At 37.1% G+C, this 25,683-nt stretch overlaps 3 protein-coding genes across 3 annotated transcripts; all 3 read right to left on the bottom strand.

Annotated features, from left to right (window-relative positions):
• Window positions 1-827: 827 nt before the first annotated feature.
• On the bottom strand, window positions 828-8,470 carry LOC113702342 (probable galacturonosyltransferase 14). Its single transcript, XM_027223496.2, has 6 exons — window positions 7,435-8,470; window positions 6,174-6,229; window positions 5,888-6,043; window positions 3,548-4,138; window positions 2,606-2,908; window positions 828-1,841 (listed from the first exon to the last, which is right to left on the bottom strand). Exons 1-6 carry the CDS (start codon window positions 7,673-7,675, stop codon window positions 1,560-1,562), a joined length of 1,629 nt encoding a protein of 542 aa, XP_027079297.2. The 5' UTR covers window positions 7,676-8,470; the 3' UTR covers window positions 828-1,559.
• Window positions 8,471-13,573: 5,103 nt separating this feature from the next.
• LOC140003673 (pentatricopeptide repeat-containing protein At5g39350-like) lies at window positions 13,574-17,077 on the bottom strand. The gene has a single exon (XM_072057122.1). The coding sequence runs from the start codon at window positions 16,521-16,523 to the stop codon at window positions 14,451-14,453; it is 2,073 nt and encodes a 690-aa protein (XP_071913223.1). The 5' UTR covers window positions 16,524-17,077; the 3' UTR covers window positions 13,574-14,450.
• Window positions 17,078-23,616: 6,539 nt separating this feature from the next.
• On the bottom strand, window positions 23,617-25,280 carry LOC140010370 (BAG family molecular chaperone regulator 8, chloroplastic-like). Its single transcript, XM_072057082.1, has 2 exons — window positions 24,572-25,280; window positions 23,617-24,491 (listed from the first exon to the last, which is right to left on the bottom strand). The coding sequence occupies exons 1-2, from the start codon at window positions 25,184-25,186 to the stop codon at window positions 23,757-23,759; spliced, it is 1,350 nt and encodes a 449-aa protein (XP_071913183.1). The 5' UTR covers window positions 25,187-25,280; the 3' UTR covers window positions 23,617-23,756.
• Window positions 25,281-25,683: the final 403 nt, after the last annotated feature.

Below are 25,683 nucleotides of genomic sequence, written 5' to 3'. Positions count from 1 at the left end.
CCTTCCCATAATCCACAGGGAAAGAAAGCTGAAGGATGTCAACATATGATGGCAGTTAGATTTCAACTGTGCCCTGAATGCCAGTCTCATTTTCCTTGTTTTTATTTTATTTTTTGAACTTCGATAATCATAAAATTCAAATTACAATAATTGTTTTGGTAGGAAATCACTCATACAAATGAGAAGATATGAGAGACGGAATTGACTGTCAAGTAATTAGTGGTAAAAAGTAATACAGATTCTTTGCGGTATTTCGTTGGGTAAAGAGTGGAATGGAACGATCCAACAACTCCAGCTCCTCTTCCTACCGCGGAACAACATACATAATTAATACTGTAAAAGGTTTGGATAAGCGGGAAAAAAACAAGCGAAAAGAAAGAAAGCCGTTGTATTTAATTAAGAGCAGCAACAATTACACCGAACCATTTTCTGTCAATTGGAAAGGACCAAGTCAGTCATCCTCAACCTTTGTCTCCTCGGTGCATTTTACTTAAAAAACTAACCCAATACGGCGGCCCTGAAAAAGCTGCCATACACCAACACCAAAAGCTCGACGTATCAGAAATGGGAATAGACTCTTTTATATTATATCTATATATTCTTAAATCTTAATGCCTTTCTTGTCATTGCCAACTAAGCATATCCTATAACGAGAATCCTTTCCTTTCCCCCCTTTCCCTTTTGTTTTCTCTTTTGTATCACATCCGTCACCTAATCCAGAAACATGATGGTATAGTATTCATCTCAAAGGCAAATCAAATGTGGCTCCCAATTCAAGCAAACATGATCATGTACCAAATCGCAGAACAACAATACAACTCAATAACTTGGTAATGAAAAAGAATTTTCTGCACATTTCAACAATATCCATGAATTGTACAAAACCAGAACCGACATGTAATGTAACCTAAAGTAGTTCCTTTGCTCAAGGGAACCTCTATCTGAGCAAAGCTCAGGAATCTACCTCTAAAGTCACCATAACGATAAACAATCACGATAAGAGAGGGGGGGGGGGGGGGGGAGAAAAGTCGGTGAACGGCAGCAAACTAACATAGATAATAAAAATGAGGAGTAAAGAGGGGGAAAAAGAAAATAAAATTCCATTCCTATGCCTACTGGGGCCAAACTGCGAGCCTGGAAGAGGGGCCGCATCCCTAGATTCCTTCTCGGTCAATTTGTACAACCAATGGCATTAAGTCACATTTCCATCCACGCCCTTTCTTCCCATTATTTCCTTCTTAGCAATTTTAGACACAGGTAATGCCTATCGAGGAGGTCAAAAATAATGTCCTTTGTGCAACCAAAAAGAATAGATCACGAAATGCTATTATACATGAAAGAATGAATCTCAAACCCATGCCAACGCAGGCCCTTGTTCGGTAGAGGGAGGACAGCAGCAAAATCCAGTCGCTTCCATGAAAAATTGTGTCCCAGTCCAAATTTTTTGTCAAATGCATACCAACAAGTTTCTCAAAGCCGAGCAACGATCTTAGGAAAAACTACTCTCTTTCCAGCTTCCATCCCATGTTTTGCTTTCGATGCAATTCATCAGTGGACTTCTACTCCAAAATGTGGCAGTTCCTGACGAAGTCATTGGAGTAGTTGACATGCTTGGTCCAAAATGGTCGGAGATGCTCAAAACCTATCTCCAGCCATGGCTTTGCTTGGCCGTTGTAGTGAATTACAGCAGCCTTTCTAAGATTTTCAATGTTGGTCTTGTTCTGGTACCCCAAGCCAAGCATGTGCCAGAAGGGGTCAATTGGGTGAACATGACCCTTGAATGCAATTAAAGCAGGAGGTAAAGTACCTAGCTTCCACAGTGTTAGGTTTGACATCAGATTCTGCAATACCCCACCATTTCCGTGAGAAACAGTTAGCATAGCATACCAAGGTCCAAAAGTTTGTGATACTTGATAAACAATCCAAGACAGCAACAACAAAAGACACATTCTTTGAAAAAAATTAAGATTGTGAAAGCAATCCCAGTTCTTATCAGATTTCTTAAACCAATCTAACCACTTTTAACACCAGAAAGAAGCTCAAACGCTGTGCTGCTTTAGATAAGAGCATATTAAGCCCCCCATATCCTCCTCATGCTAGCCAACAACTAAAACAGGGGCAGCGAGATATTATGGCTGCCAAGGCACCAGATCAATAGGAATCATTTAGTGTTGGCTTCATGGAAGCCGAAAATCAACTAACATCCAAATGACAATGAAGACAACAACTTAACTTTAGGTTACAGGACAACATTTATCTAACTTTAGGGTACAGGATAACAATAATCTAACACAAGTTTACAGAGAGCAGGCAGAAGTATAAAGCAGTACTCTAATTTCAACCCAACTTCAGAACTTAAGTTTGCACACAAAAAAATAATATGACGACCCTAGGCATCAAAGGGAATTGCAAAACAAATAGCAATCAAACTTGACAACTAAATTCATCTACGCATAACTCAACTTTTAATTCCTAAAATTTAATTTTGATTATTTTTTTTATTTTGATTTTGCTTATTTTTCAAAAGTTCTCATAATATGAAATCACATAAGTGCAATAGATGCAAAGAATTCAGGTCTCTTAGAAGCACACGAGCTCCTCCTACCTCCTTAAGCCACGCATGATAAGTCTCTCTTATATTTGTCTGTCTCCACGCACGCAAGTCAAAAATATTCATCCCGTAAGCCCATGCACATTCTTCAGGGTTCAGATTCTTTGCTATAAGGGGATGAGAGAAATTGAAGTAATTCCTGAATCTCTTGGACATTACCCACTCATCTTCACCTTTACAGGTTTCTACAGCTCCATTGACTTTTCCATGAAGATCAATATCCCAGAGAGGTGACAAGTCTTGCTGAATGACGACATCATCGTCTAAGAAAACCACCTTGTCGAGGTTTGGAAAGAGCTGCACAAAAACAGAAAATATTTCATAAGAGCACTGGAAGACAAAAGAAACCAAAGGATGTCTCACATCATTTTCCATTAGCTTCCATTGCTTAAAAAGGGTACTGAAGTTTGTCCACAGTTTAAGTTTATTCAGCTTTCTATGCCAATATACTTACAGGCAACCAATATCATTTCTCATTTAAAGTTCTCAATATTCATCATTAGGACAGGGCAAGTGGAGCATTGAGTAAATAACTGGCATTCATAAATAAAAACTAAAAATTAGTTCAACTTCTTCTAAATAAAGGAAAAAATATGAACAATACAATACCTAATTGCAGGTTGTGGAATGATATGACAGTGCAGCTGCACGTGTGTGTGTGTGTGTGAGAGAGAGAGAGAGAGACAGAGAGAAAGAGAGGGCGTGGGGAGGGGGAGGAGAAAGTGGATTTCTGTATTTCATGTGTATCAAAGACTGTAGACATACAAAAAATATTAAGTAACGAGAAAAGACTACCTCAGGCAAATATATTCCGAGATGGTGGAGCAAAGATATATATTGGGACAGAGAAGGGGAGGAGAAAGTGGATTTCTGTATTTTGTGTATATCAAAGACTGTAGACGTACAAAAAATATGTAAGTAGCAAGAAAAGACTACCTCAGGCAAATATATTCTGAGATGGTTGAGCAAAGATATATATTTGGGACTTCTAGCTTGCAATTTTGACGCGAATGTTCTGGGAGTGGTATCACTGAGATTGGCCCCAGCCACATGATTTCCATGGTAATACTTTCGAATCACATTATGGTTCTCCACTGCTTCAAGCACTGGAACATTCTCTCTAGTTAACCAATCAAACTGATGAACTCCTTTTACTTCAATAATAGCAGGAGAGATAGGATTCAACGCAAACCAGGAATGCATGCCTGCATATGTTTTCTTGTCCGTGATGACATGGAAAACAATTTTTTCAGGATTTAGAGAAGACTGAACGGTAGAATTAACCACCACTGCTGCAGCCAGAATGTTATCGGTTGACACCACAAAATGATGGTACAAGTTGTCAGAAAGCAAAGGAAGTAATTCAGGAGAAGGCAATTGTTTGCGTGCATGAGCATTAGAGGAGTATTCATCTGTCAAACGCAAAGAAAGGCAGTGAAGGCCTTTTGGAACCGAACTGGCAGCAAAATGCTTATTGGTGAGCTCAGCAAACTTTGCTGCCTTGATCTCCCTTTCCAATCTCTCCATCTAGAAAAAAGAAAAATGGCACAGAAATTAGATTATTAAGCTTACGATTTGAAAACAATGTGGATATAAAATTCTAATAAGTATTTATCATCCCGGATTTCTATTCTCCTTGGAACAACTAAACATACACAAAATTTTGAATATAGTAGAACACCATATCCCCAGAACTAGAGCACTTTGTTCCCTACATTTTGTGAATGAAATTAACCACCCGTTTGGTTGAGGGGTATGAGACCAAGGAATGGGTCTTAAGGGTTAATAAAAGTGACTGTTGATGTTTGGAAGGTTACTATCGGAATAAATCTATCGGTTTCGAGAGCCTCCTCTATGGGTTTTCTCATTACCAAGCAAAGTGGGGACTTTCAGTCCATTACCGTTTCTCCTGCATTTTTTGTCAACAAAAATTCCAAATCAAAATAAAATACGCTCCTTCTCTCCAATCTCCTCTGGTTCACCCACACCCCAACTCCGGCAATTCCTCTTCCTCCCTTACTCCATGTCTCCATCCTCGTCCCCCTTTCCATCTCGTTTTTCCAATCTCTCCATGCCATTCCTCTCTCTCCTATTTCTTAGGCCTCCCCCTACAACTTTGATCCTTTCCTCTCTTCTTCAACAAGGTGGCAGACGGCACCAACAGAGATCAACTTGGATCCCTAAAGCCTTGGTCTTGAATCTCTCTCCTATTTCAATTCCATTGGATGCCCCAGTAATTGACTGTCTCGAAAAAGGGTACGAACTTGTTTTCCTTCTGGAAGCTGAATTTGGAAGTCAATCATGGCAAAAGAAAGAGTCCCTTTATTCCTTGCCTCAAAATAGAAGTCTGGTGGGTAGAGATGGATTGTGTGGAGGTTTAGATTGGCTCCACACTCTTTGCAGCTGTAGACCGATGCCATTTTTCGTTGCTTGTAACCTTTGGCTGTAGAGATGAATGTGGTTAGAATTTGCTGATGGGTTTTAAATGCTTAAACAGGTTAGAAATTTGCCTCGGCCAATTGTTCACCGTGGGTTGGTCACAAATGATTTGTTTAAATGCTGGGGTGGTAGATTTGGTAAAAGCTTGATTGGTAGTTTTTGGTAGCCGTCCATGTTTCTGCAGGTTGGATGATTTAGGGTAGGAAGAAGATGAGGAGAAAATCAGAAAAAAGAAATTTAACTCTGGAACCTAATCCTATTGATGTGTATACCAAACAATGGAATACCATTGAGGGGGTTTTGATCAAAACCCATTGTCATTAAGGGGTCATTATCATTGCCATTCCTTTGTAGGTACCAAACGGGTGGTAAGTTTCACAATAAAGACAAAGACTTAACTTAGTGATTTATAAAAGAAAAACGGGCCGTCAACAAGAATTTATAAAACTTTTAACATTACGGAGCATCTCAGCTCAAACAGTAAAAGATGCATAATATTTACAAACAAGCATGTCAAGGCAATCTCAACCAGTTACAACAAGCTTGACCAAATCGTACTCCCCTTTGTTCTTCCCTCAGGCTGGAAAAGAGAATCAATTCATGAATCTTAGAGTATGGTTAATCCAACTCGACAGAAAAACACACATTGCAAAAACACAAAACACCATTCAAGTAGCACAGAAAAGCACATATAATTTTCAAATAGATAACCAACTATATTAAACAATTGCACAGAACATTGGAACATCTATTGGATGAGGAATTCCATATACACTATGAGCGCAATTGACCAAAAAGCATATCTGTAGAGGGCTAAAAGTAAAGAAGGATGCATACCATTCCCTTCAAGATCAAAGCAAACTCTTTTGCTGTATATTTGTTATTTTTTGTTTCAGAAACAAGTTGGCGGAAGGAATCTGGAAGCTTCAGACGTTCTGGGACTTCTTCAGTATTTACTTGGTTGAGAATCTTAACAAATTCCTTTACCAGCCTCTGCTCACCCAGAAATAATAACAAAGTCAAAGCTAATGAAGAAATAAATGGATAGTTGAACAACAATTACTTGCAATCACATTTATTGCTGCAATAGAAGCTATACAACAAACTGAAAGATATTGTTTACCCCAGAATCATCAGCTCTGCCAAAAACCTTTGGCCCTAGCCGCCTGCCAAGACAATCTGACAATGAAATTAAAACAAAAAGATTAACATGACTCCTCAATCCATCATGTACATTTGCAATACCAAAAGACGGGAGTTGACATAGTGGAATTGCCCTAACACATTAAGTAAAAAGAGAAAAAAGGAACGACCAAAGAAAACAATTACAAATGCAATCATATACACAACAGAACACTCGGAGAAATTGATCCACAACTTTGCTCATTACAAGTTCCTTCCTTCAATTTTGTAATGAAGCTTCAGAGAAATTGATCCACAATTTTGCTCATTACAAGTTCCTTCCTTCAAATTTGTAATGAAGCTCATCTTACTAAAATAAAATTGAAAAGCTAGACTGTGGGAACATACAAAAAGAAGCAAACTGGTACCCTTGCAACCCATCCAGCAGTAGTTACAGCATAAGACTAGAAAAGAACAGAACTTTTACAAGAGGAGAGAGAATTTGAGACGCTAAGCAGGTGAAGAAACAAAAGCATGGAAAGTGTGCAAAGAAGTCAGGATGCGACACTCCAGATATATAAAACAGAAAAGAAGAAGATGATGTAGCAAAACTTGCAATAATGTCCTCGGATAAATTGTAGCTTCATTGGATAATAAGTTAGTTATAGCTTATTTGAGAATAAAAGTTAAATTAGTCATGCACAAGACGGGAAAATGTCACTCAAATGGTTGACAATACACCGACCAGTGCACTTGTATACTGACTACTACACAATATGGAGACAAACTCTACAGAATCTCCAAATCAGCAAGACTCCAATTTATCCAAAAAATACAGAATCTTTTGTTAAAGCGAAAATTTGGTAATAAGAACATCGCCAAGCCCATGCACAATCACCTTGCCATGATGCTTGGAGGATTTAAACAAGAGATGCAATCCCTCCTGCAGCTAAATTGATACAATTTTCTAACCATGCAGGCAACTCTAAGGCATACGTCAGCAATCCAAATTTGGAACTAATAATTCAAAACGAACTGTGGCGCTATAATGTCATCATAAAGCAGAACATATCATAACAAAATCTAACAAACAAATAATACGCCAAAAAGAAACAAAATTAAAGAATCCACCATAGCACACAGAAGTAAATCCCTGATCCAAGTAGTGCGGTTAGAAATACCAATCACGATCAATAGAAGGAAAAAATAGGCATTGATTAAGAAATAGGATGCCAAAAAAGAATTGGAGAGAAAAATAGTACCGATTGTGGAGCACTTGTTGACACCTTCAAGGGTAATAAGGGCAGTTAAAATGAAGACAAAGGGCAATAAAAACGCTAAGATGAGGATGGTGTGAAAGAGGGTGCGGTAGGAGATGTGGCGAGCTGCAAGCTTGATCTTCATCAAATCACCCCCACCACTACCAAATCCTCCATTCGCAGTGCCGTTGCTGCTGCTCGATATCGTTATACTTCTCATGCTAGGTGAGAAGTGCAGCTGCATCTTCCTCCCCGGAGCCCCTCCGCCACCTCCTCCTCCAACACAACCTCCTCTCCTCTTTCTACAACCAAATAACCCTTTCCTATTCCCTCTACCTCCAACGCCGAAGCCGCACCACCACCGCCACCAGCTGTATCTCGATCCTTCTTCCTAATGCCTAACAATTTTTCCGCATAAACAGTATCAAAAGCTCCCCACATTCCAATCGGATTCCTACACCGCTACAATCCGACGATCCCGATTTCTCGCTCGCTCAATCCGATGCGGATTGCACTTTCCCGCTGCATTGAGTTTCCAAAATCTATCCCGCCTTTCAAACCCTAATTGCTAATTTAATACACCATCTAGGGCTATCTATCTTCCTCCTCTAATAATTAATAACTTTTCTTTGCCTAATTAAAAACGAATCAATCAAATATACAAGATTCGGGAGAAATTTAATGAAATTCAATGAATATCTTTAAAGAATCTTTTCAAATTTCCTATTAATTGATGGATTTATGGAAATGATTGCTTTCTTTCTCTCTTCCCCTGGATCGGAAGAGTGAATGTAGAGAGAGAAATTAGGAATTGTGTATTTGCCCCTTTTTCCTTTTTTTTCCCTTTTTTTATTTTTCTTCCGCTGAATTGTTACTTTGATCTGATTAGTTGATTGTTTCCTTTTTTATGTTTCTAAAAGGAAATCTTTCAAAAAAATTTTATTTCTAAAAGGAAAGAATCTTGAGATAAATATTACTTTGAAAAAAATTGAGAGATAGTAAACTTACTAGTACTAGTAGTACTTGCTAATTGGTACGGTCAACACCGTGTTGCCCAACTCCCAAACATAGATTGCGAGGGAAAGTTTGGCCTTTTGGGTTGGTAATTTTGACTTTTGACCATGATACTAGGAGTGAAGGTTGAGACTTGAGAATGGCAAGGAGAGATAAATTTGGAGGGATGAGAAGAATGGAAATTGGATTCAATTACATTATTCAAATTGGATTCATATATATATATACACTTACTATAATTATTACTCTCTTTTATTTATATACTTTTTCTATTTAATATTATTTATCCTGGTATTTATTTACTTTCTTTAATTAATTTTACATTTTCAATATATATACACACACATACATATATATTGTAGGCCCCTGTATTCATGATTGAGGATTATAATAGCTTCCCTTTTTTCTTCCTCTCATCCTTTTTCACATCTTTTCCACTCTTTACTATTATCAAGTATAATATTCAAATTCTGAACCTAATAATAGAAAACAAAGTTCCTACGACTCCTCCCTGATAGCTAGGTCAAGTCCAGTGGCTAGGGCTACAATAACTTGACCTTAAGGAATCGACATAAAATGGGTATTTTTTTTGTATATTGGTACGATAACATTTGGTCAGAGTCAATTAAATAGTAGTGGTCATCTTGGGAGCTAAATTGTTAATTTGGTATTTATTAAGGACTAATGTCATCGTTTATTGTCTAGGGAATTGAAGTAGCAACATTTTGGTAGCATATCCTTGTAGTTATATAAAGGCCCCGTTTGGCAAGTGAATTTTTTGAGTATTTATTTAAAACTTTACTGTAGCTTACTGTAAATATTTTTTAAAACAATTTTGAAGTGAGTTTTTTTTAATATTTTGAAGTGTATAGTTTAAAAAATTTGAGAAGTTTTTTGAGGTTACTGTAACTAAAGTTTTTAAAAAATTTGTAGCAGACAAACTTGACAAAAAACTTATCTGCCAAACAAGGCCAAAGTTTCCAAAAAAAATTTTTCTATAAATATTTTTGCCAAATGAAAAATGTTTATTATTGAAAAATTATCATTTGTCAACCTTGTAATTGGGGGCGTTCATAAAGAATAAAAAAAAAAGTAAACAAGAAAATCAAATTTGTTCAAGCTGAAAAATAGGGCAACTAATCCGTAATTTTTACAATGATTGGATTACCGAACCGACTTAAAAAAATTAGGTTAGAGTACGAGACCCATGTCATTATATATTTTATTTTTCACAACTTATAAACTTCTATATTTAGCCCTATATTCCATTTATTTTTTCCATTTCCTGTATTTGTTCCTACTATTTCATTTACTCTACTAATTTATTTTGTTGTCTTTCTTCAAAAATTCTTTTCCTATTTCACAAATTTTATCCACTTCAGCACCCTACTTATTTTGTTTTTGCTTTTTAGACCTTGCATATTTGGTTGTGATGTAACCTGTCATCATTAATAAAAAAAAATGGATTAGTAGTTTTCAAGCAGTAGAGAAGACGAAAACAAATGTTTGGAATATTTTATATTTTAATTATCTATTGTTTTTAAATTTTCTATTTTGTTGGTGATTTTTTAGAGTTGTAGGGATAAATATTTTTATTAATTTAGATAACCATAGTATTGTTTTCTCTGTTAGTTTGAATCTTCTTTTTTTTTTCTTATAAGTACCCCGGGGGTGGGGGGGGGCGGTTGGATATGCATGCCAATAAGCATCATATTTCAAATCAATAGCAAATTGCGCTATTTGATTGGACGATCTTTGGGAGAAAATGCGTCATTCATTTATAATACTAAAAAAATAAAAAAAGGATATGATACGCAGTTGACAAATCGCCTGCACGAGATCATCACCCTCTTAGATGTCCATTTCTGGAAGACTCGCCTGCCGAAAGAGACAAACAAGGGGAAAAAAAATTAAATTAAAGAACTCAAGTAATCAGCAGAGAAGCAAACCAGTAAGTCATACCCAACCCAAGTTCAGCTGTTTGTGTCGGCAATCGGCAAATAAAATTACAGCGTTATTGTTTTCATTATATGGTATGGCTAACAGGTACCTGTTAAAAGGGTGTCACGATTTTTTTTTTTTAAGTATAGTTAATTTAGAGAAGTATTTAAATGCAACAAATAAAATACTTATAATTGTATGTATTTATAGATAGATAAGATTAATTAATCTAATTCAGGCGTGCTAAATAGGTAAACCACTACAATAATCCTTCATTATATTATGGCCGGTGATACTGGAAGAGCAATAATCTTCTCAACAAAGCAAATTTTATTTAAATGTCAATATTACGCTCAATCAATTAACTCTGTATATTCTCCTTAATTCTTACTCTCTTACTTTTGTTCTTCTCTATCACTCTGTCTTTCATTAATTCATCAATTATTTTCATCATTTAATAACTTGGATCTAACTTTAAAATTTTCTCCTATTCTAATTCTTTTGCTTCAACATGCTCTTATATTTTTTTTATTCCTAAATTTTTACTAGGAAGATTTTTTTTTTTTTTTTTACAAACACAACAATTTTTAACCCAAATAAGCAATAGTTCAAAAATCAAAATAAAATAAAAAAATAGGCTTGCTTTTCCTTCAATATTCATGGAATATACAATATAATGTAATATAAATTTACTTTCATCTAATTATTAGATAAAATGAATATTTGATAGTAATCAAGGTTTACATAACAAACATGAATACTTGATAGAAGCCAAAACCTACGTGACTAGTATGAAAGAGGAAAAGATGATAAAACCTTGAATAATATTAGCTCCTCAAAGGCATGATAAACAAGTAGAATTCAAAAGAAAAATGCATGTTTCATGTCAATAAATTTTTAAATATACTAAAGAATTAAGTTACAATAACATCATAAAAGAAATAATTTAAAATCAAATTTTTTTGGAATTAAATCAAGTTATATTTAAAAAAATTAAATAAAAGTTTCAAAATTGAATAAAAAAAGAGCTCCTCGAAGCAAAGAAAAAATTAGTACTATAAAAAAAAGAGTAAAGAAAAACAAAGTTATTTAATTATAAAATAATAGATCAATTAATGTGTGTGTGAGAGAGAGAGGGACAAGAATAATAGGAGGGAGAGTGAGAGATCATAACAAAAAATAAGAAAAAAGAGTAATTAGTGTACAGTGGATCTTGGAAAAAATCAATAAACATATATAGAGTCGGTTGATTGCGTAATCTTAGCATTTGAATAAAATTTGCTCTGGCAAAAAGATAATTACTCTAGCAAATATAGCTTGCCTTGCATAATGGTCCCCAAATTTATGATCCATGGCTTGAAATTTTTTCCTTCATTTTTTTTTTAATTTTTGAGTCCAACGTATACACCATCCCCCCCCCCCCCCCCCCCAAAAAAAATGCTATAGTGGATAATACAAAAAACATTCAAATAATTCTCAATCCAAATACATGCATTTTATTACACCACATGATTGTTTGAGGATTTTTTGTCCAGAAATTTTTTAAGACAATCTAATTTTCAGTGGTCCTCCACGCAGCCCAGGGCGGAGAATAAGCTCCCAACCGCCAAATCTCAAACTCTGACTACTTGTTTCAAGAAGCGAAAGCGGATAGAATTGTCGTTAGCCAAAAGAGACCATAAATCCTTGCGTTCTATAAAAGGTTATTATCACTTAATTCATTTAAACTATATATTGCTATTATCAATTTACCTCCTAATAGTATCTTTTAGTCACTTCATCTCATAGATAATTTAACTCAGCATGTTAACAAAATTTTGACAAAAATACCATTTTATTTTATAGTATTATTACATTATTATTATCACTCTATTCTTTTAAATTATAGTAATATAATCGCTTTACTCTCTAAATATTTTACCCTATTGTTAATTTAAAATGTATGTTCATAAATGCTTAAATGTATTTACCTTTTTATATATAATTTAAAATAAAAGTTGGAATAATTATTCTCCCTTTTTTTCACTCTAAGATTTAAAAAACATAAAATAAAAGGGTTTTCTCAAATATTTTTCACACTTATTAACAATTGGAAAAGAAAAGGAGACAGAAAATTAGATTTTGTCAAAAAAGAAAATAAGAAAGAATTTAATATTATCGTATTACTTTAATGTCCTCGAGATTAGGATTGGAATTGAGTAATAAACAGAAAAGTAAAATAATTTAAAAATAATAAAAATATTGAATTCTTTCTTGTTTGTATTAAAAAAAAAAAAGAATTGAGCTCTCTCTATCTCACTTCCGTATTTTTCTATTTTTTCAATATTAATAAGATTGTCAAGAAGAAAGAGATTAATGTTTTTACTTTTTTTCTTGATACTAAATAAGAGAAGAGCCACTCTAAAATTTTTTTATTATTTTTATTATACAAAAAAGAGTGTACCATATTCTAAAGTTTTTTAACTTGTTAAGTTGGTTTAATGATGGGATAAATTATCTCAAAAATAACTCTATGGGATAAATTGATAATAAGGTTATAGTTTATGAGAGTAAAATGATAATAATTTTAAAGATTAAACATGTCTTATTACTTGAATTAATAAATTCCGTTAAGTTTGACCATTAGCTTCGGGATAAAATTACTAAAAAATAACGTTAATGGAGAAATTGATAGTGACGCCAAACGTTAAGAGAGTAAAGTGATAATAACCCTTCTATAAATTGATAATAAGTCATCATTAATGTCAATGAATGATATACAATCCACGAGGGCATCGAAGGATAAAAGACCATGTTGCAAGCGCATTCCGGGCTTCAGTTGACCCAAGCCGCGATAAAGGGCCATGGAGGTTCGTACGTTTTATTTGGAGCGACCGTTCTCCACTACTTGCATATATTAGTAATTCCTTTCTTTCCTAACTGGTTGTTTGTGGCTCGTTCACTCCTCACACGCACATATATGCACAGCAATATGGGGAACCGTCCAATAGCGTAGTTCACATTTTATCTATTCAATCAACTTAATCCATGGCACATGGCATGTTTTGAATAGGGCAGTATCAGAAGTATTGGAAATACTTGTTGAAGGAGGCTAGTTCAAAGTCTGATGAATTGATGATCTGTTTGTGGATCTCCGGAGAGTGTTACAGAAACAATTGGCACATGCTATTATACGAGAGAATTTGTTAAAAACTTCAGATTCAGTAATCATCCTTTTCATCGCTGCTGTTAACCATCCAAATTTGATTCTCTCTGCTTGAGAAACATATTCTGCAAGAGGGCACTTCTAGGTTTATGTACTTTTGAGATAAAGATTTTGGATTCCACGTTTTCCAACGATGTGTCAAAGACTCTGCATACACGGTTGTTCTCTCTTGCTGCTGGCTTCAAGCAACTCCACTTTTCCCCTTAGTAATTTCCTTGCATGTTCAACACATCAATTGGAGAACTACAATTAACCAATCCTTTCTCCCACATGCAGGTGTTCTGATAAAAATACACAAACTTTTAAGTCCTCACGTCTTTCCCATTGACACAATTTTTCCGGACTGAGAAAAAAATTGGTCAATGGCTTGTCTAGCACCCATTTTTGCAGTAAACTTTGGTGTCAAGTAGACAACGTACATCTCTTTCAATCTTTCTAAATAAGCCAGCCCTGAAAAGACCAACTTAACGACTATAACTGTCCCAAAATCCCTCTCATTTAAATCAAACAAGGAACCAGTTTGTCAGGGTATCTGGCTTGCCCTGTAAAATGCCAAATATCTTGGAAATAATTTCCCACAAGCTCACCAGGGAAATGGTCCTTATTAGACTGCTTAAGGTGGATTAATTTCATTCATCAGTAAAGCACAACAGCATGACTAGCTAGTATATAGTAATACCTTTGCGTACACCACGAAGAAAAAACGATGTAATCTCTCATAGAATAACAAATGTTTCATCCTCTAATGTTATATTCATTCAAAGTGCCAAGAATTTGAAATCAACAGTTGGCACATCAATCATTGAAGATGTGGCAGCCTTGCAACTCTTTTAAGCCAGGCATCTAACAGCAAATGACACTACGCAGGCTTCCTTACCTCAATTACACTGTGAGCTGGCGATTTGAGTAACCCTACTTCATTCATCCTATGTCTCACATTCTCTGCATCTTTCCACCTTCCAAGAGCAGCATAAATATTTCCCATTAGCACATAGTTTCCCGTGTTCGCTGGTTCCAATTCAAACAGCCATTTAGCAGCCTCCTCTCCCAGTTCAACATTTTCATGTATCGCACAGGCACCAAGCAAAGCACCCCACACAGTAGGACTCGGTTGGAAAGGCATACTTTTAATCAATTCATGAGCTTCTTCAAGTCGACCCGCACGACCAAGAAGATCAACCATGCAGGTGTAGTGATTGGTACGAAGACACAAAGGGAAACTTCCATAAATGAAATTAAATAAACTCAAACCATCATCCACCATACCTGCATGGCTACATGCATGCAAAACAGAAGTAAAAGTGACTTCATTAGGTCTAATCCCAGACTGTACCATATCATAAAAGAGAGAAAGAACAATTTCACCATGCCCATGAGTGCCGTAACCTGCTATAAGTGCACTCCAGAGAACAATGTCTCTTTTCTTCAAGGGTACCCCACTAAAGACCCTGTGACCAGATTTCAAATTCCCACACTTGCAATAAATGTCAACCAAGCCAGTTGCAATTTCAGTTTTCAAGATAAAGCCTGACCTTATGAGGTAACTGTGTAAACTCATTGCTTGCTGCATATCTGCTTGAACTGCAAATGCTGGAAGGAGGCTCTTGAAGGTTGCGTCATTGGGTTTCACTCCTTCCAGAAGCATTTCTCTGAAAAGCTCTATTGCTTCTTCCGCAAGCACATTATAAATGCACCCTGAAAGAATCGCATTCCAAGGTACAGTTCTTGTTTTAGAAGTCTTAAAGAACACCTTGAAGCTAAGTCTCATACATTTGCATTTTGCATACAGGTCAATAAGTGCAGTTTCAACGTTTACATCAGATTCAAGTCTCTGCCTTAATGCCCAACCGTGCAAACATTTACCTAACTTCAAGTTAGGCAAATTGGCACAAGATGCAAGAAGAGAAGCCAGAGTAACTGCATTAGGTTTTACACCTTCGAACTGCATAAGTTGACACAATCCTAAAGCACTTCTAATATCGCCATTCAAGGAGTACCCATGAATCATAGTTGTCCAAGTCACCACATCTTTCTCAATAATCTTATCAAACACACTTCGTGCCTCGTCCATTTTACCACACTTAACATACATATCCACCAGGGCATTCCTCACGGACACCTTCTTCCCTAAACCCTTCTTTATCACCAGCAAATGCACCTCTCTCCCCAATTCCAAATCCTTCAAAAACCCACAAGCAGGCAAAACAGAAACAACTGTTGCAGCATCAGCTTCCACCCCACTGTCCACCATTTTCCGAAACAACATCAAAGCTTCTTTGGCACTGTCATTTCGAAAATAACCGCTGATCATAGTGTTCCACGAGACAATAGTAGGCTCTCCCATAGTATCAAAAACCCGCATCGCCCCCTCTCGATCTCCAACATTCATGTACATTGCCAACAGACAATTCGCAGTAAATGTATCCGAACCATAGCCACTTACAAGAGCTAAACAATGAGCAGCAGTACCCAATTGAGGCAGTAAAGAATCACCACAGGCCCTAATGACAAAAGGAAAGGTATAATTATCAGGTTTGTAACGACCCGATTCAAGCATCTCAGCGAAGAGTTTTAGAGCCTTATGCGAAGACCCATCTTCAGCACACATTCTTATCAGGGTCTTATACGAGAAGAATGTCCTATCAGGCGATTTATCGAACAGGTAACGGGCAACTACAATTTGGCCACCGAGGGCATATGCTGATGCAAGAAGCGAGAGCAGATGTGTGGACCTGGGGGATAAAAGGAGGCCAGAGGTGATGGTATAAGCGTGGAGTTGTTTGGTGGTTCGTATACATTTGGCATTGGCGGAGTTGTATAACAGAGTCTGCCATCGTGTTACACTGATTGCTTTGGGTCCGGGAGCAGCGGATGAAAGTAAGTACGTCAAGGTTGTGGACAGAGGCTGGAATTGGCCACATTCATGAATCATTGACTAGAAAGACTTCCCACCTGCCCTGGCTCGATACATTCACTCCAGCTGCTTCGGCTTAGGTTCTAGTTTTACTTGCCTCCGTAGTTTGAGCCTAAAGCTCCCGTATATGATCCAACACCGACCCACAATTACCTAAAACGCTGTCATTCACGGGGACTTCGAAAAAAGTTTCGAACTGGAGTTGTGGAGGATTCTGACTGGAGCTGCCAATTGGGTTCGGGTATCCAAATATTATCATGTAAAAAGGGTAAAGGTCCTAAATTGGTGATGTTCCGCGAGAAGAGCAGATTCATCGGGTTCCGGCGTTCCACTTAAAAGTCAAAAGCTGTGACGAACAAAAAGTTGCCTTCTTTAACGTTCTTTTGTTTGGTGCACGGGGCAAGGTCAGGGTAATAGGAGAGGGATTCAATCATTCAATTCAAATCCGTTTGGGATTGGATTAGCTGTTTTTTTATAATATTTTTAAAATATTTTACTATAACAATATATAACAATATATATGAAAATTTTTTATTATAAATATTTTAGTGATATCTTTAAAAATATTTTTGAAATACATTTTAGAATATTTTTAAAATTTAAAAATTATTAGGATAATTTTTAAAAATTAACATTCCACCCACCACCACTATCCACCATCACCTCCATCCCCTCTTTCCCTCCTCCTCTCTTCTCCCATCCCCTTTCCTCCTCTTTCTCTCATCCTCCTTCTCTCCTCTTCTATCTTTTTCTTTCCTTTATCGCCACCCCTCGCTCCTTCCCTTTCTTCTCTTTCCCGATTTAGTTTCGTCGAGACTAGATCACGATCGAAGGAGGAAAGAGATGAAGGAAGAAAAGTGAAGGAGAGCGAAGAAGAGAAAAGAGAGGGAGGAGAAAGATGGTGGGTGGAGGTGATGGTGGCAGTGATAGATGGAAAAAAAAAGATAGTGTAAATTTTATTTTTTAATTTTTTAAATATATTTAGAGTTATTTTTAGGGATAATTTCACAAACCTCCCCTGAGGTTTCTGACACTTGCACTGAGATCCCTTCAGGTTTTAAAAATTACACCTAGCTCCCCTGGCAGATTATTGGGGCCCAAATCTGACATGCAGAGCACTGAAATGACCTATTTGTTCTCAGAGGATACATTTGCACTGACGTTAACTACCTACACAAATGCATTTTGAGGTTTCTAATTATGTTTAACCAGAATAACAGAAATTTAACGTGTAATGAAGGTGATTAAAAAATAATTACTCCTAGGCGCCAATAAAAGATGTAATTTGGCGCCAATTTCTGATGATGAGTGATGTGATGAGGCTGATTGAACATGTCTTATATAACATGTCTTATAATTTGGCGCCAATTTGGCAGATAACATGTCTTATATCTAAATGCTAAGAAACGGGACAATGAAGAAGGCAATGGAACTGGTGTGAAGCTGTCTTCATCTGTTGGAAGTTAAGCTTCTTAGAAGCAGAAATTGAGGTACCAATTTTCATTTTCAGATATGCAGTACTATAATCTCTTCCGTTATAATGAATCAGTTTGTTAAAAAAGTGCATGTTATCTGTTAAGGTACTAATCTTGATTAGTAGATGTGTCAAGAAACTAAAGATGTTTGTTGCTTCATGCAGTATTGTAACTAAAGATGTTTCTTGAAATTTCATGCACGATGGATGCATGGAAGATGTTTTCTGAAAATTTCATTAACTTCTATTAAAAATGTGCATGAATGTATTAGCAAATATTGACTGTTTTGCTTGATCAGTAGTTTCTGTAATGTTGAAGTACGTTGATATGTAGTGAGATGTATGCTGATGTGTTTCTGGAAATTATATGTGTTTCTGTAAGAATGTAAAGGGAGGAAGCATGCACTTTTATTTAATCACTACTTTGCATTCAAATCTGAAAATGTAGGATGGGGACTATTGCTGCTGCATATGACATTGTTGTTCACTGTAATGCAAACAAAATCAGGATTTCAAATGTTGATCCAAGTGGCTACTCATACATTAACTTGTTGTTTGATGTAACTGAAAAGGCACTGAGCAAGATAAGTGGGAATGTTAACATGATTATGCAGATGAGATGTGAAATTCCTGGAAAAAATTGCACGATGGATGTTAATGATGATTATTCTGTTAGTGAGATGTTCAAAATACATCAATCTAAGCCAGTGATTAACTTGCATGTCTCTGATATGGAAATTATCCCTGCTGATGAAGAGAATAACTTAGTAAATCCGACTACTGTGAACATGCAAGATACTCTGGTTATTAGTAAACAGAATAAGAAGACGGTAGCTATAGATGTTGATATCTCAGATGATCAGTATGGAGATCCTAGCTCTGATTCTTCACGGAGACACAATCCGTATAGTGACAATGAGGATGAATTAGTTCTGGATAGGGTCTCAAATGATGATAGTGAAAAAAGTGATACTAATTTTTCTGATTTTGAAGACAATGAAATGGAAATTGTGGTGCCTGATTCTGAAAGTGAGGAAGGGGATAATTCTAGGAGACAGTTAATGAGATCAAAGATGTGGATTTACAATCCTAAAGATGACATAGAATTTGAGAAGGGTCAATTATTCACCAATGTGGATGCATTTAGAGCTGTCTTAAAAGATTATGTTATTCAAAAAGGTTTTCCACTTCTGAGATTGAAAAATGAGAGATCGAGAGTGACAGCTATATGCAATGCTGAGGGATGCCAGTGGAGAATACATGCATCATCAGTGGCTGATAATATAACTTTTCAGATTAAAAGTTACCAACCACAGCACACTTGTGTGATGGATAAACACTGTGCTGAAGCCACTTCTGATTGGATGGCCAAGAAGCTGGTTGGTGTCATGAGAGATCATCCTAATATGACCAGTAAAGGTGTAGAGACAGAGTTGAGAAAGTATGGTGTGAAGCCAAGTAAAATGCAGATTTTCAGAGCTAAGAGCAAAGCACTTAATGAAATAGAAGGCACACATGCTGAATCTTATTCTAAACTCCCCTCATATGCTGAACTATTAAGGAACAATAATCCCAATAGCATTTGTAAAATACATTATGATAGGCCAAATCTGTTAATTGAGCCTAAATTTCTGAGAATATTCATTAGCTTTAGAGCTCAAAAGCTGGGATTCCTAGAAGGTTGTAGACCTTTTGTGGGATTTGATGGATGTTTCTTGAAGGGTCCATTTGGAGGTGTGCTTCTCACAGCAGTTGCTTTGGATGCAAACAACAGCATTTTTTCAATAGCATTTGCTGTAACTGAATGCGAGAACAAGGATACTTGGAGGTGGTTCTTCTATTACTTTCAAGAGTTCTTTGGACCATTAGACAACAACATCCCTTTAACTTTCATGAGTGATAGGCAGAAGGGACTGAATCTTGCTTATGAGGAGATATTTCCTGATGCAACTGGTAGGCATTGTTGTAGGCATATATGTAGCAATTTCAAGTCTCAATTTTCAGGAATATTACTTAGAAGTTTCTTTTGGAAGGCAACAAAAAGTTATGATGTTGTTGGCTATAATGAAGCAATGGCAAGTATTAAAGATATTAACATTGCTGCTTGGAGATATCTGGACAAAATTTCAAGAAGTTCCTGGTGTAGGCATGTATTCTCATCTGAACTTAAGTGTGATCATGTAACAAATAATTTCACTGAATCCTTTAATAATTAGGTTGGTGATCTTAGAGGAAAGCCTATACTGACATTAGTGGATGGTTTGAGGAGAAAATTTATGAAAAAGTTGCACAAGAGGTACCAGAAAGGTTGCACTTTGACTGCTAATATCTCTCCCAGGATTGCTGAGAAACTCACACAGATTAGCCAAATATCAAGAAAATGTGAGATACATATGGCTAGTGAAGATACATTCGAGATTGGTGATGGTGACAGAAGCTACATAGTTAATCTCAGCAAAAGAATCTGTGATTGTTGTGCTTTTCAGATATCTGGAATTCCATGTAAACATGCAGCATTGGGAATTATTTACAGGAGAGAAAAATTGGAACATTACTGTGAAGCCTGGTTCACGAGGGACATGTATTTGAAGGCATACTCAGAAATGATTCATCCTATTCCTGATGTGAAAAGGTGGCCTACGATGCCTGATTTACTCCCAAAAACTGTGTTGCCACCTCCTTTGCGAAGAGCTCCTGGTAGACCAAGAGTAAATCGAAGAAGGAAAGCTGATAATGGAGCTTCCTCTTCACAACCAAAAAGGAGCAGCACTCTCAAGTGTGGCAATTGTGGAGCTTTTGGTCATAATAAGAGGACCTGCAATCCTCTACCTGTGCACAGAACGACTGCAAACAAAACCACAGCTGAATTGGTAGTTTCTCATTTTATCACTGAATTGCATCATCTTACATTGATTTTTGTTATGTGCTACTTATTTTAAGTTGTTATCACAGATGACAAATAGGAGAGGTAGGCCAGGCACAGGAATGGCCAGCACAGGCTTATCAGGAGCTGTACTTTGGGTATTCTGCTGCCAGTTTTATGTTTCATTTCTTATCTATTACAATTATATATGTGAAAAGGTTTCCAGGGACTCACAAGTGCTCTCATTTCACAGGATTATGCAGAAGGAGCAGTACCTATAGTTCACTCCAGTCAAGGGAGCAATCCTAGTCCTACTGGTCATAATGGAGGTGTTAACCGGCAGAATAATTGTCAAACTACTGCTGCAGGCTCTAACAGAAAGGTAATAACTTGTATATTATAGCTTGTGTAAGAGAATAAGAAGTTCTGTGATCTAATTTTTACTCATTTGAACTTGATTTTCATCCTATTATGTTTACAGAGAGGAAGGCTTGCTTCAAACAATCCTTCTACTTCAACAGTCAGAGGTGCTGTAGGACCAAAAGTACTAGAATGTACTCCAATCCTCAGGTTCCAGTTCATTCGACTTCTGACATAGCTGAAAATGCTACATCTGTCAGCATGAATGCACCACCAAATATGAACTCCAATAGCATTAGCAGTACCAGCACTTTCAGTAATTGGTTTTGAGTTGCCAGTTCAGACTAGTTAGCATGTAATGATTAGTTTAGCTTCTTTTGAATTCGGTGCTGCTATTTGGAAATGTACCAGAAGTTAGGACTGCTGAAATATTTTGTTAATGGGAGCTCACACTCTTTTACACTATTAGTGGTGCAATCCTCACCATCTATTCTAGAAACTGTCTTGGTAGATGGTGTTTTGTAATTCTGGATTGCATTGATGGAAATGTTATATGTTCTGTTGGCCAGAAAAGTTGCATTTTAGCATGTGTAATGTAACTGTTGCTATTGTTCAGTTGCTATTGATTAAATTAGCATACTGGTGCTATTCCCTTTCATATACAATGACTGTAAATGCCAAGCACTCTAGCTATTCCCTTTCACATACAACTGCTACATTGTTGCAGCAAATTTACATGAATTCAGGAGCTGATTGATTTTACTATTTGAATGAAAATATATATAGCTAACAGTAGCATATTGGTGATGAGCAGCACGTTTCCTAAAACACTTTAAGCTGGCAATTGTCTTTGCAGTTCCACATTAGGTTCAGATTGCCTTTCTGAAATGCCAAGCACTCTAGCTCTGCTAATATCCCTTTCTCTGTTTGTGTCTTGGTTTCTTCTTTTGCTATTAATTTCTTCTTCTTCTCCTCCATCATACCATTTGAAATATCTGCATTTTGAGCAGCAGAAATACAATTTGTCTGGATTCTTTTCGCTCTCTGATATCTTCACTGTGGCCTTGCGATTGCAGTAGCAATATCTATTCTTAATACTGAAAGTTGTTGGTGAATTCCCGAATTCTGTTGGTTGGCTTGAAGAGGCCATGGAATCTGCTAAATGTTTTCAGCTTAGCCTTCTGTGATTGAGACTCATAGTCTTTTGGCTCTTGAGGATACAATGTGCTTTCCAAATTTGCATGAAAAAATTTGGCTTGAAAAGGCCATGGAATCTGCTATTGAGGATGTTTATATGCACAATCTTTTCCAAATTTTTGGTCGTTGGAAGATTGCATCAGACCGTTGCCTATTCCTGTGCATCAGACCGTTGCCTACTGAAGAGTGCTTGGTGTAACAAAAGAACTTTTCCTAAATTGCATTTATACCCCTTCAACTTTGATAATCATGTCTACCTTGTTATTAACTACCAATCTTGTACTAATAAGTTCCATTGAGGGCATTCATGGAATATAATTATCAACTCTGTCATGACAAGAATATTGAATTGCTAATTGGACTGAATTGTTACCAAAATATGAAAAGCAAGGGAGCTAGGTGTAATTTTTAAAACCTGAAGGGGTCTCAGTGCAAGTGTCAGAAACCTCAGGGGAGGTTTGTGAAATTATCCCTTATTTTTAATATATTGTATGAATATAGTATTTTTGTAGGTGTTTTTTTGTGTATTACTATAACATTTGCATATGAAAATTTTATTTTTCAAAAAATAGATAATCCAAACAGACCCAAGCCTTTTAGTTTATTAAAAAAAAAAATCTCATCCCTTTCGGTGAACCTCCATCCTTCTAGCTTGGCAGACCCTCAAGTTCCCAAATGGACCAATTTTTTTTGCGGTAAATCCAAATGGATTTATTTTCTTTGCCATATCATACGTTGCAATAAAAATACTGGTGAAAGACGTCATCGGTGGATTTAACACTGGCCCTAGGGCAGGAAATCTTCTTTAATCTTTGGTTTGGTTTATTTTGTGATTTCATCAGCTCATTTTGGTTAGTCAGCGGGCGCTTGAGATTGGTACCGTTTTCAATGATGGGCGTTCATTTCAACGGCGTATTGGCGTTTGTATGTCTATTCCTCGTCCATCATGGAGAGAAGCGGCATCAATTGGAGAACCCAGATGACATTCTAGAGTTATTAATGAAACATCTTTGGACAGGTCAAGAAAAGCTGCCGTTGATGAATTCAAGCAGTAGCATTTTAAACAGCTTGGGGAGCCACTAGTCTAGATCAAAAGTCAATACAATCAAACAATGAAGTCAAGAATACACTCTTCTCAATCACACTAACGAAACAGAAAAGTTGTTACAAGACGAACATCTAGAAGACGACCATCAACCATTTGCTCAGGTAATCTTCGAGTCAATGTAGACTTAATTATCAAGATACGGCAATCTGGGGACCAAAAGCCTTTAACACCTAACCACCAAGCAGCCACAAAACAAAACTGATTCAGGAGCGAGCGAGCAAGCAAGCTAATATCATACCACTAGCATTCCTACCCAACTATTTTTACACCCTTCCTTCTGTCCATGATATCAGCTTTTGTTTCCATCTTCATAGGCAAAGGTGCAGAGAATGTGAAACCTCCATCTTCATTCCTCAATTCATATCCTGGACCTTCCACACCATCGCTGCTTTTGGAGGACTCCACATCCTGCGATTCATCTTCCTCTTCGGCCAGAGTATCCTTGAACGAAATCTCCCCAACTTCCTCAGCCTTCCTTCGAATGTCGTCCTTCAATTCACCCTCAGCACCAACTGAATAACTTTCATCACCACTACTGTCACAGTCCCCAGCTGGAACTGGTTCAAACCCTTTTCTGTGAATCCTGTACACCTTACCGTTCTCCACAAAGCTCACGCTCTTCTTCACTTTAGCTCCTAATCCATCACTTGGGTGGCCTGAACGGGCAGCTCTATTCCGTGAAATGCCAGGGATTTCAAGATCCTCCTCATCTACCGCGATATCCCCAATGGGAACTTTAGTAGACAATGCATCAATCCGGTCAACTAAATCCTCCAATCTCTTATTCTTCGCCAAATTACGACAAGCAAAGGTGCCACTTTTATGCTCATTATACAAAACCCCACATTTCCTAGGCGCATTCTTTGTAACCAGTTTAGCTGATATCTCAGACTTTTTCACGGTAACCCCATCAATTAAATCCAAGAAGCCAGTTAATTCTCGGCTAATTGATTTTTTACCATCTCTAATCATTGGATCGCCACCCTGCAAAACAAATCCCAATATAAGAAGCATGCTGTTTATGAATGATTTGTTGGTATGTCCAACAAAAATAGAGTCTTTACCTGAACGGAATCGAGTTTGAACAGCAATCCTAAGGCTTTGCGGAACAGAAGTTGAGGATCTAAGTGAGGATTCTTTGAGACGGAAGATTTGAGAGTGTTGAAAGTTGACTTGATGGAAGCAAGGTCCTTGAGCTGCCGGAGGGTTCTCGATCTGCGAACCAGAAAGGCTCTGAAGTGGGTTTGAATGATACGGGCGGCGGAGTCACGCAGAGAGTGAGAATGTGAAGAAGAGTGGTGGCGGAGGGAGGACTCAAGGGCGGCTATGCGGCGGAGAAGAGAGCAAACAATGGGGTGGGTGTGGGTTAATTCTCTCTGCTGGTCGTGATGAAAGTAGCGTTCTATTTCCGGGTCAGTCGGAGGAGGGCGGTAATGCGGTCCTTGATGGTGGTGATGGTGACCGCTTTGGGTGGTACTTGGTGGATTTGGATTCGAGCCGTCTCCGTAAGGAGAGTAGTAGGTTTGAGGAGGGTGGTGGAGATGGTGAAGGGGATGAGGATCAGAAACTGGATGGAGGTGAGATGAGGTGTAGTTGGGGCAGCAATAGTAGCAGAAACACACGGTGGAGGTGGTGGTAGGGTGGCAGTGGAGGAGCTGCTGGTGGTGGTGAGCAGCCATCGTGGAAGGAATCTTTTCGTGATGGTAATCACTTCACTGCTACTGTGGGCTAAGAAAACCCGGGTTTCAGTCTAAATGACAAGGGTTTGGACTTATGGGCTTTGGTCCGTTTGGGAGGGGGGGAAAAAACACAACTGTGTGGTAAGCTTACGTGGATATCTCGGTTCGTGGAACGCACCTCACGTGACTCCTGATGAGTCCGCATAATGATAAGGGGTAATTTCAGAAAGCTCCTCAAAAGTTTCTTATAGTATCACTTGGTACCTTTAAACTTTAAAAAAATTACTTGCCTCCTCTACTTTAAATTTTTTTAACACATACAATCCATTTCAAAATATATTTTTAAAAAATCATTTTGGGAGAGGGAATATAATATTCTAAAATTTTATTTTTTATGTCTTACTTTTTAGCACAAAAACACGAATATATCAATAATACATTGAAAAAAAAAACAAAAAGCATAAAATTTTAATTCTAATGAGATAAAATGTATTTTG

This window comes from Coffea arabica, chromosome 7c (assembly GCF_036785885.1).
Source record: "Coffea arabica cultivar ET-39 chromosome 7c, Coffea Arabica ET-39 HiFi, whole genome shotgun sequence".
Taxonomy (NCBI): Eukaryota; Viridiplantae; Streptophyta; class Magnoliopsida; order Gentianales; family Rubiaceae; genus Coffea; species Coffea arabica.
This window is presented reverse-complemented; position numbering and strand designations above follow the sequence as displayed.

What these genes read in the sequence shown, in the direction of transcription:
- LOC113702342 (XM_027223496.2), bottom strand. Translation starts at nt 7,675, where the DNA reads ATGCAGCTGCACTTCTCACCTAGCATGAGAAGTATAACGATATCGAGC. An exon ending in TCAGAATATATTTGCCTGAG is followed by an intron (nt 2,909 to 3,547) that starts GTAGTCTTTTCT and finishes GTTTTTGTGCAG; the next exon opens with CTCTTTCCAAACCTCGACAA. An exon ending in ATCATGCGTGGCTTAAGGAG is followed by an intron (nt 1,842 to 2,605) that starts GTAGGAGGAGCT and finishes GGGGTATTGCAG; the next exon opens with AATCTGATGTCAAACCTAAC.
- LOC140003673 (XM_072057122.1), bottom strand. Translation starts at nt 16,523, where the DNA reads ATGATTCATGAATGTGGCCAATTCCAGCCTCTGTCCACAACCTTGACG.
- LOC140010370 (XM_072057082.1), bottom strand. Translation starts at nt 25,186, where the DNA reads ATGGCTGCTCACCACCACCAGCAGCTCCTCCACTGCCACCCTACCACC. An exon ending in TCAAACTCGATTCCGTTCAG is followed by an intron (nt 24,492 to 24,571) that starts GTAAAGACTCTA and finishes TTTGTTTTGCAG; the next exon opens with GGTGGCGATCCAATGATTAG.